The 11222-nt window shown below is 32.4% G+C and overlaps 1 protein-coding gene and 1 long non-coding RNA gene across 3 annotated transcripts; one reads left to right on the forward strand and one right to left on the reverse strand.

The window, feature by feature from the left end:
* The first annotated feature begins 834 nt into the window (after positions 1-834).
* On the forward strand, positions 835-5503 carry LOC123698489. Of its 2 annotated transcripts, none has more exons than XR_006752412.1 (3): positions 835-865; positions 3733-3841; positions 4565-5503. It is a non-coding gene; the product is annotated as an uncharacterized LOC123698489 (long non-coding RNA). The 2 variants fall into 2 exon arrangements; XR_006752413.1 differs by having other exon boundaries at positions 4974-5503.
* LOC123698488 (kallikrein-4-like) lies at positions 3052-10416 on the reverse strand. Its single transcript, XM_045645133.1, has 9 exons — positions 10371-10416; positions 8949-8964; positions 8456-8594; positions 7840-7997; positions 5537-5626; positions 4954-5045; positions 4570-4651; positions 3725-3969; positions 3052-3145 (listed from the first exon to the last, which is right to left on the reverse strand). Exons 1-9 carry the CDS (start codon positions 10413-10415, stop codon positions 3077-3079), a joined length of 936 nt encoding a protein of 311 aa, XP_045501089.1. The 5' UTR covers position 10416; the 3' UTR covers positions 3052-3076.
* Between the last annotated feature and the right edge of the window lie 806 nt (positions 10417-11222).

Genomic DNA, 11222 nt, shown 5'->3' on the forward strand with positions numbered 1-11222 from the left:
TTCTTGTTACACGTCAATGTTCATACCGAAATCTCCAGTGTATTAGATATAAGCTTCTTGATATTTATTATTTTTTAATGACATTAAAGCAATTTTTTTTTCGCGTCATTTAAAAGCTGCCAGCGACACTCCATATACAGATTGTACAAATCTTCATATATTTAATCTGTATTTGGTTACAACACCGCTTATATAATCTGTGTTCAAGCTTCAAGGTCTCCGTCACCTACTTTCGTTTCACTCTCACTAGCAAATGACCAACCAAATTCATTGAAGATTCGGTGTTATAAATTTAATTAATATGCATATTTTTTATTTTATTTACATAGGTATATGCCAATTGCAATACCTATGTTAGACTTTTTTATTTACTATAACTACCTACCAATAAAATATAGTAAACTAATTATTAGATTCTAATTTTAGCTAACTACACTTTCATGTAAAAAAATGTTTGAACGATTTTCAAAAACATTTTTCTAATACAGAAAAAAATATTCAGTATTATAATTTTTTTATGTAATTTAAGTTTTGTTTTTTTTAATTCGCTATAAGCAAAATTGGTTTATCGAAATTCAATTTGAATATAGAACACCTTGTTCATTACAAAATTGCTGGCACGCACGAAAAATGTCACAGTGTTACACAAAAAAATACAAATATTAATAATTAACTACAGTAAAAAATATCAGTTCTCTGATCTTACATTGAATTATTATCTTTATGATGCGATGTCTTACTTTCGAGTCAAGGTGAGTACATTCACACAATGATCTCAATCGACTTATGCAATTATCAGGTTTTGCCTAGACTTACAGGTTTTAATGTTTTAGGAATTGTTGCAACACATTGCCACACGACGCACGTGAGTTACCTATTAATTAAAATACTTGTGTCCTTACTTCCTTGCTAATATTATAAAAGTGTGTTTGTTTGTTTGTCTTTTTTGCATGATGACTACGATTATAATAAGGTGTGCTTGTGTGCCAAGAGAGCTTACAGGCTACTTTTTATCGCTGTAAAACATCTCATTCCCATGGGAGTTTCCTTTGACGGGATTTTATTTTAAGTATAATTTCTCTAACTGTTCTTTTCTACTTTATATCATACGATCTATTGAAACCGGGTGAGTCGTATGAACGTATTTATTTAAAAAAATTTTTTTAATAGATTTACACTTCAATTGAGTAGCAGTTTTTGTATATTACAGTTTTGTGTATTTAAGATGATATAATATAGAGAAAGTCTTAAAGAAGTAAAAGTGTACTTATACTATATTCGGTTAAGACTATTGAACTCGTATTATTATTATTTTTAATAATAGAGCGGGTAACAGACTACCTTTGTGAGGCTGTTACCGACTGTCGAAGGTGGGTATAGGCTCTCTTTTTAAATAAATCCATGTCATACATGTGCGCGAATACTGATGGAGGTAGACAGGTTCACACAGTTCCACAGGGTGGTGGTACGTGGAAAAAAGTGTCGCGAGAAGCGTACGGTACTTCGCCAGCTTCGTTCTTCGTTCATCGTTCGTATAATTTATAAATTGAGTATTTTTTTACTCTGTCAATATTCGTTCTTACTGGCTGTTAACTAAATTTAATACATCCGTGTTACACATAAAAATGTCAACAAAAACTGCGCAAGCACAAATTATATAGAAACTAGTTCCGTTGTTACAACATGTTAAACTTTCCTTTTAAGTTGAAAAATTCCTAATCTAAAACTTACTGTCCGCGTCGTATGAAACTCGACATTATTATATACCTACGATGTTTCGAAAAAAATTTGTTCTTCTCTAAAAATAGAGGTACTACGTACTACCTAGCTTTCCGCCGGCGGCCTCAAAGAAAAATCCGCATAATTCCCAAATTTTCGTTGTAATCGATTCAGTAGTATTTTCGTGAAAGAGTTTTTACTCTTGTGTTGTGTGTGATGTTTTTACATACACATACATCGATCCTCAGAAACTTTTGCATTTATAATATTAGGATAGGATTCCTATTATTGTATTTTTCTATCGCCGAAATCTGCTAAGTACAATAAACAAAAAAAGTGTAATCAAGGAGTAATCAAGGATCATTGAAATACAATAATCTCCACTGACATCCATACTAATATTATAAATGCGAAAGTAACTCTGTCTGTCTGTCTGTCTGTCTGTTACTCAATCACGCCTTAACTACTGAACCAATTTGCATGAAATTTAGTATAGAGATATTTTGATACCCGAGAAAGGACATAGGATAGGTATCCCGGTTATCCCGGAAATCCTACGGGAACGGGTTTTTCTTTGAAAACGCGGGCGAAGCCGCGGGCGGAAAGCTAGTCCATACTATATCTATACATATAATAAATCTGTAGAAGGGTCAATTCTGTACATTGAAAATATTGAAAAAATAAATAGCAGAGGGTGTTGCTAGATCGATACCAAACCCAAATAAGTGATTAAAAAAATTTTTGTCTGTCTGTCTGTCTGTCTGTCTGTCTGTCTGTCTGTCTGTCTGTATGTGAAGGCATCACGTGAAAACTAGCGGTTCGATTTCGATGAAACTTGGTATAATTATACCTTATTATTCTGGGCGTAAAATAGGATACTTTTTATCCTGGAAAAATACGTAGTAAAAAAATTAATCTTAATTTTTCAGTTTTATCCATAGACGTTGTTCCGTAGAACCGCGAACACACGTTGCGTATTATTATAGGCCTAGCCGTATTTGGGAATTGGGTCCAATAGATATTTATAAGATGTTATTGACAGAGGTACTCAAAATGGAGAAATAACCATCCACGCGAAGACCGACATCCGCGCGGACGGAGTCGCGGGCGGAAGCTAGTACTATATAATATTATAAATGCGAAAGTAACTCTGTCTGTCTGTCTGTCTGTTACTCAATCACGCCTTAACTACTGAACCAATTTGCATGAAATGTTGTATAGAGATACTTTGATACCCGAGAAAGGACATAGGATAGGTTTTATACCGGAAATCCCACGGAAACTATATACTCCAGCTTTTCTTAATTAATTAAATAAAACACAGATTACACCAAATACTTTATTAAAAATCATACAATTAGTAGAAAACTATATCAGCAACTTGCACTGGTTCAGGCATGATGAAGACTTCCATCGGGTCGGCGACCTGTGTAATAATATTATATTTTACATACAAAAATATTATGTACATCTTTGTGCTTATTTTCAATGTACCTCTTTTTTTAAGCTTCATTAAACTTTATTAAAAACTCTTTTTGTACACATAAAATAAAAATCTTACAAAAAACAATGTAATTTGTCTTTCTTAATGCCTTATAAATGGTAAATTTTATAAAACGTCTTTCTTAATTCATTATAAAGAGTTCATTTTTTTTACTATAAGTCTATAACTGTAGAAATTTGATATTTAGTGCTGTAACATTCAAATGCTTTTTAAATGAGGAACTTTTAAAGAAAAAAAAATTTATCACGAGGCGAGTTACGAACTTGCGTCTTTCGCTTAAAAAATCTCAATATAGACCATGATATAGACATTGTCTAGTATTTTGTTTTTTATTTGATTTTCTTTTATTATAAGTCTTAGCATAGTTTAATTTATACTATGGTCTTAGTTAATTCCACTACCTAGAAATAATACCACTTTTTACAAAATTTATATATTGTGTGCCCTTGATTTTTTCTTTCTTTTACAGTAATAATTTTTCTTCCATTTCATATCATTTACCTGGACAGCGTCAGCCACCTGGACAGCATCAGCCACCTGGACAGTATCAGCCACCTGGACAGCATCAGCCACCTCGGCAGCGTCAGCCATCTGGATACCTTCAGCTACTTGAACGGGGTCAGCTACTTGAATTTCTTCAGTAATTTCCACTGGCTCAGCCACCTGGATCTCATTTTGGTCAAAGCTCTCTGCGGGGGTGGTCACTGATACAATCCAGTCTACGTATGATGCGATCTTGAGGAAAGCTGGAAATATAAGTTAAAAAAAAGATTAATTATTATTAACCCATTGAGCCCCAAGCGGCCCGATCGGTCCAAGACACAATAGATTTTCTATTGTGTCTGTGGTTCCGGGGCCTGAGTTAGCGTTTATAAATTACCTGGTTTAATAGATGTGTAAACAAAGAGGATTATTATACTTTTCACAATAATTATTCCAATAAGTTAAGACAGAAAATTACGTTATAACTTGATGAAATAGATTTTTATCCATACTAATATTATAAATGCGAAAGTAACTCTATCTGTCTGTCTGTCTGTTACTCAATCACGCCTTAACTACTGAACCAATTTGCATGAAATTTGGTATAGAGATATTTTGATACCCAAGAAAGGACATAGGATAGGTTTTATCCCGGAAATCCCACGGGAACGGGAACTATGCGGGTTTTTCTTTGACTGCGCGGGCGAAGCCGCGGGTGGAAAGCTAGTTGTAAATAAACAATATTTGATGGTCAGGGATTAGGGAATGTTTAATAATTAATTTTATTGTGCCAATAATTTAAGCTAGAAGACAATAAACTTTTACGACAAAATAAAAATTATAGGTAATAATCATTAGATTACCTCCATCATTTTCTTCGTTACCGGCACGAACCAGCACTCCGAACAGTTGGTCGTCAGCAACGAGAGCTGCTCCAAGGTCGTACTGAAAACATTATTAAATCCTGTATAAAATAGATTTTTTGTATGATTGTACAAAACAACTGAAGTCCTATTTTTTGCATCTTGTACCTGCGTCAGTATAATTTTATTTATATAAACATCATTGTCATCATCACCTATTGAAACCTCACTATCAAATACCTGCCTGCCTCAAATATCTGCCTTACTTATTAAGAGTAGTAGAACTCTATTTATATTGGTTCCATTTAAGAGTTTTTTTTTTTTTAAGAAACAATTCACTGCTTCTTTATTAGCGAATAAAGTAGCAATCTAGCACTATTTTACCTGGCTGGCCTTGTTCTCAGAAGATCCGATGAGAAGACCATCATCAGACTCTTCCAACGCAACATCGACACACTGCAGTTGTTCACCGGCATCTAAAAATTATATATGCTTTAATATGTTGTCTGAAGATTTGCCTTTTTTTGTTTTTTTTTATCCAGAGAAGTTAGAACAATAAGATAGTTTTTTTATTTAAGATTAAAATCATTAAGAGAAGTCTTGTACATGGAAAGAAAAAGACCCAATAAATAAACAACAAAATAACGCCAAAAAATTTTTGCTCAATTTTTCCTTAAAATTCATGTTGTCTCTAGCTTAACATACTCTCACGTGCGAGTGGCAAAGTTGGGCGGGTTGCTTGTTAGGGATGTACACAATATAGAGTTTTAAGAATTCATCTATTTGAAAAAAAATGCATCTGGAATTTTATAAGTGTTTTTACGTACTTAGCGTATGCAAAACTATAACCTTCATTGAGCTAAGAATACCGACGGCGGGACATCCTGGATAATGTATGTTTTTTGTGTTCATAATAAACGTATTTCATGTGATATAATTATTCCTTATTTTATTAAATAATACTTACTGCCGTTTTCCAATTGTCCGTAGCCGCAGACCTTGCCAGATGATGGCACCTCGGCGTCACTAGCGGCTAAACTGATTTGCTTGATGGTGTCTGTAAAAACAAAAATTTGGTGTTATACCTAAGTGACGCTTTCAAACAAGAAGCCGCCTAACGAAAATTCGTTTAATTTGAACAGAAAACCGCATTTAAATAATAAAATAATGGCAAAGTGAAACGTAATATCGAGAACCATGAAATTAAAATTGGTTTCGAGAGTTTCGGAAAGTTTGGGACTCGAGGGCTCGATAATTAACAGACAGCGTCTCTTGCCTTAATTGTCACGACTCAATAAAATATGAACTTTTCCATATTTTTCATGACATGTTTTAATGATTGATAACTTTTGAATTGTTCTTGCTAGGGCTTTCTCTTATTTCGTCAAAACAATTACAGATTACTATGTTATTTTTGCGAATGTGATACTGGGATGAAATGAAATCTTTTTCTTATGATTTTTCTTTTATTATAGTTTGAGTAAGTAAGTAACATAAGAATAAATATTGATACTAAAAAATCATTGTAAATTCAAAATGTTGCACTGTATGTAGCCAAAACTAGACCAGTCCTACGGGAACAAAACCGCGCGCAAAATTGTTTACCTAGTTTTTTCATTTTTCTTCTGACTACACATAGGTACCTACTTTCGCCTTTAAATTCTATAAATTCGGAATATTTTACTATATTCAAACGTAAAAAAGGTAAAAAATAAAAAAATAGATCACGTAAATATATTCTCTCTTTACTTACATAATAATACGGTATATAAACAATTGTTATCAATTGAGAAATCTGGCAAGTTATCGTCCCAAATTGCCAATTTAATGATAAGAAATTTACATCGCTTGGCTCTACATGTTATTACATAACTTTTTACGATGTCAGATTTGGCACAGTTTATTTAAAATTGAACGAGAATTATTTTGTTAATATAAGATTAAATGTGACCATTACATAAACAATTTACTGTACATTTATGAATTTTATTAAAAAAAGTAGGTACTATATCCTGTGTATGTTTGTTTTTGTTACTCTTTCACTCCAATACTACTGGACCGATTACAATGAAATTTAGCACACATATAGAGGGTAACTTGGATTAACACATAGGATAAGTTTCATCCCGGAAATCCTACGGGAACGGGAAGTATGCGGGTTTTTCTTTCAAAATGCAAGCGAAGCCGCGGGCGGAAAGCTAGTTTTCTAATGTTTTGTTTGTTAAAACTTTTTTAAATTCCCGAATAACAATACAATCCATATAAAACCGGGCCTTGTTCAAACTTCAACCAATAATCGACTAACAGATGAACTTACCGTGAATCGAAGCCCCTCCTTCTATTTAAACTTAATTGTTAACAATTACACCGTCCCAAGATAATAATTACGTACAATAATTAATTACAAAGAGAATTTGAAAAGTTTTCTTTAGAAACCCGATACAGGGCTCTGATGGGCGGTAATTGGCAATTTGAACTGTGGTATCCTACGAGGTTAAATTAATATTAGGTACCTGCCTCCAATTAATGCGAATTTCTTGGCTATTGTATTGTTTTGAAACGGATATCTTTGTATCCGTGAATTTAATAGAAAATTATCTTTAAGATTTAAGTACATCTGGTAATTGGTATCGGAGAATATTTTCTTCTTAACAAACTTTTATATTAATAATATTATCGAGATCCTTTTGTTATTAATTAAAATGAGGCATGTTATCCATTTACGCAGATATTCCGTTATCCATATTATTTATGTGTCTACTTTTAATTTACATAGTTAGGGCATTTACACTTATGTATGGGTATGTGAGTATGTACATAGAATATTTATTTATTTTATGTTTAAAAAATAGCTACCTACCTATCGTAAACCATTACCTTAAGTTATATAATTTTTATAAGAGATCGTTTATATCGATAAACCTGTAGAGTGTATAATGTATATGTATTTTGCAGTTTGCACATTACTGTTGTTGTTTTTCAATCTATCTATACCTAAATTAAAAAAAGTTGATGGAAATTATTTAAGATGGATCGTGATTTTTTTATTTATTCACAATAGAGCGCTTCCTCCGAGGTGTGCAATAAATAAACATTGACTGTATATTAGTGTGCAAAATAAATAAATTTCAGGACAATTTTCACACACGCACGATCTGATCCCATACTAAGCTTTCGCTTGTTATGGAAACCAGATGGCTGATAAACATGCATATATATAATTTTAAATAAATACTTATATAGATAATAATATATAGAATTTTACAATACCTGAGAGTACCACATCCCTGTTCAAGTCCAGGAGGGCGATGTCATTTTCGCCAGTAGCTAGGTTATATTCAGGGTGCACGTGGATCCTGTTAGACTCGATCACCAGCTCTGGTTGGTACACGTTGGGGGCGTTGAAACGGACCCATACGAAACGGGAACTGTGGATATTTAGATTATACTATTAATTACTAGCTGAGCCTCGCGGTTTCATCCGCGTAGATCCGCTCCTGTTGGTCTTATAGGTATATTATGTATAGCTTCCTCGATAAATGAGCTAGGTATACAACAGCGCGTTCAAACAAACAAACTCTTCAGCTTTATAATATTAGTATAGATATTTAACATATCCATACTTTATAATATTATAAATGCGAAAGTAACTCTGTCTGTCTGTCTGTTACTCAATCACGCCTAAACTACTGAAACAATTTTCATGAAATTTGGTATGGAGATATTTTGATACCCGAGAAAGGACATAGGCTACTTTTTATCCTGGTAAAATGACGCAATCCCGGAAATCCCACGGGAACGGAAACTATGCGGGTTTTTCATTAAAAACGCGGGCGAAGCCGCGGGCGGAAAGCTAGTATACTATATAGCTAAAAAAACAACAAACAGTCTCAAGCAGCTAGCCGAAGAAACAATCCAACGCTCGTTGTAAACAGCGCCGACGCAAGATCCCAAGAACCCGCGGTCAGCCTGCTTGGCGACACGCAGGTGCACCAGCCATGGAACTGAGCTGACTTCTTCGAACGCTATAGAATAGAATAATGGATTAGTAGAACTTAGTGTGTACCTATGAAATTATAAAATTAAATAACAAACAAACGTTGAATAAAAAAAACATTAGATATTTATTATAAAGCAATACTTAGAACAAATTGGCGAACATTGATGTTATAACAGTTTATCGTCAAGTATTTTAATACAAGATTCCTAGTATATTAAAACACCTACCTTTTATCAATATTATAACATTACTTTTTTAGTTAATTTCTTGTGTGTTCATTATTATTTCAACACATTAGTACCTACCTAACCACTAGAGAATTTATTAAGATAAATCTCGTACTATTTTATAGGAATATTTAATAAGATAAGGTACTTACGTTGGACACTGCGTCCCTGGAACAAAAAAGTATATCTTTTAGCGACATTCTACATAGACACTTGCAGAATAGAATCCTTCATGACGCAATCGGATAAAATAAAACTATTTGTCTTATTTTATAGTAGATAAATTATAAAGAAAATGAAGGAAAATGTTTGTTAATTACGAAAACGGCTAATTAGGCATGACAGATAAGATTATATGGGCCTAAGGATTAAGTATTATATTAAGATTACTGAGATAAGAATAAGAGTAGGTAATTAATATTAATTAAAATTAACCTTTAGTATGCCAAAATGTTTTGTTGGAAATTACGATTTATTAACGTCACACCTATATGTGTATGTAGGTACCTATCCACATTTTATTTGTATTTCATAACTTACTAAATATTTCTGGACTAAGAGTGCGAATAACATAAAAACATATCAAAATCGGTTCACGAAACCAAAATTTTTAACCTTTTTGCATATAGGTACTTAAGAGCTATTTATTTATTTATTTTATTTGGGCTTTAAAGCATTGCAATAGAATTAAGAATAGCTTACTTTCAGTGAAGGAATATACTTAAATCATTTTTAACAAAATTAAAACAAGTCATTCATACGTAGAACAATTATGTAAGTAGGTACCTACTAATGCGGTTACTAAATCCAGTACAAATTATACGATAAAAAAGTGTCCTCGATATCTACATCGCCACATAATTGTAAATAAATGTGTAGATATTAATTATTAATATTACAATAAATTTTAACCACATATTTTATAAGTTTAATCGTACTGAACTTTATCGTTACGCGCGTATATTTAATTCCTTTAGGTATATTAATTATTTAAATCCATACTAATATTATAAATGCGAAAGTAACTCTGTCTGTCTGTCTGTTACTCAATCACGCCTTAACTACCTACTGAACCAATTTGCATGAAATTTGGTATAGAGATATTTTGATACCCGAGAAACGACATAGGCTACATTTTACCCCGGGACATAGGATAGGTTTTATTCCAGAAATCCCGCGGGAACGGGAAGTATGCGGGCTTTTCTTTGACTGTGCGGGCGATGCCGCGGGTGGAAAGCATAAATATTCAAAAGAGATATTTAATTAAAAACTACATATGCCTACTTATCTTTGGAAACCAAATTTTCATGAAACGGTTTTATATTCTTTGCATTTAACGAGAAAATTTTTAACCCTTAGATAATATCATGGACGAATATAATCTAGATATTTATTGGGTCCATGATAATATTAACCCACTGTAGATACATACTTTCTCTTGTTGTTAGTGTTTTTTTTTATTACTGGGATATGAATGAAATAAGTTCCTTCAGTAAGATTTATATACTTAGTACTTTAGTTTTACATTAAAACTAATCTCAAAGGATTTGTAACACAATAAGTTTAATCCTTACCTGAACCGCTGCAAACGCGCAAAGCAGAATAATTGCCACCTTCATGTTGAACCCTCAAATATCGAAGAATCACTGACAAATATGGATTTAAGAAATAATTATAAATTACGTTAATTACCAACTCTGATACACTATCGCAATCATTGATTACTGCTCATCAAACATAAGATGATAATATATCAACACCAGTTGTTATTAATCCCCTGATTAAATTATAAGAAATGTTTAATCCTTTTTAGGGTTTTTTATGATAAATAAATCACATATTAATATTTACATGAATGAAATAAAGATTATTAAGGGAACTAATTCGTTGGTTACAAATGCATTAAAATCGCATTTAAATCATATGTTAAACTTGTAAAATAATAGCAGGAAATTACTATCTAAGTATCTGCTTATTAAATTTTCAGTGAAAAATAATATTATCAGTGGAGATCAATAATTAATTTTAAATAAATCGAGTCACGCTACATTTACTATGATTGATACTAAAAATTAATGTATAATAACATTTACCTATTAGTTATTAAATCGTTCTTTTTAGGGTTCCGTACTCAAAGGGTAAAAACGGGACTCTCTGAGACTTCGATGTCCGTCTGTCTGTCACTTCATATATCTCATAAACCGTATTGGACAGTTGAAATTTTCAATGATGAATAATAATTATTAAACTTGCCGCTATATTCAACAAATAATAATAGAGGTTAAGCAACGATTGTTACGGACATAAATTGGATGGGATTATCGAAGTGTCACGAGTCTGACTCGCACTTGTTCTGTTATTATATAAATCTTACAATATTTTGACTAATTTTGAATTATTATCACCCATATGGCCCATTTTTCAGG

This window comes from Colias croceus, chromosome 16, assembly GCF_905220415.1.
Source record: "Colias croceus chromosome 16, ilColCroc2.1".
Taxonomy (NCBI): domain Eukaryota; kingdom Metazoa; phylum Arthropoda; class Insecta; order Lepidoptera; family Pieridae; genus Colias; species Colias croceus.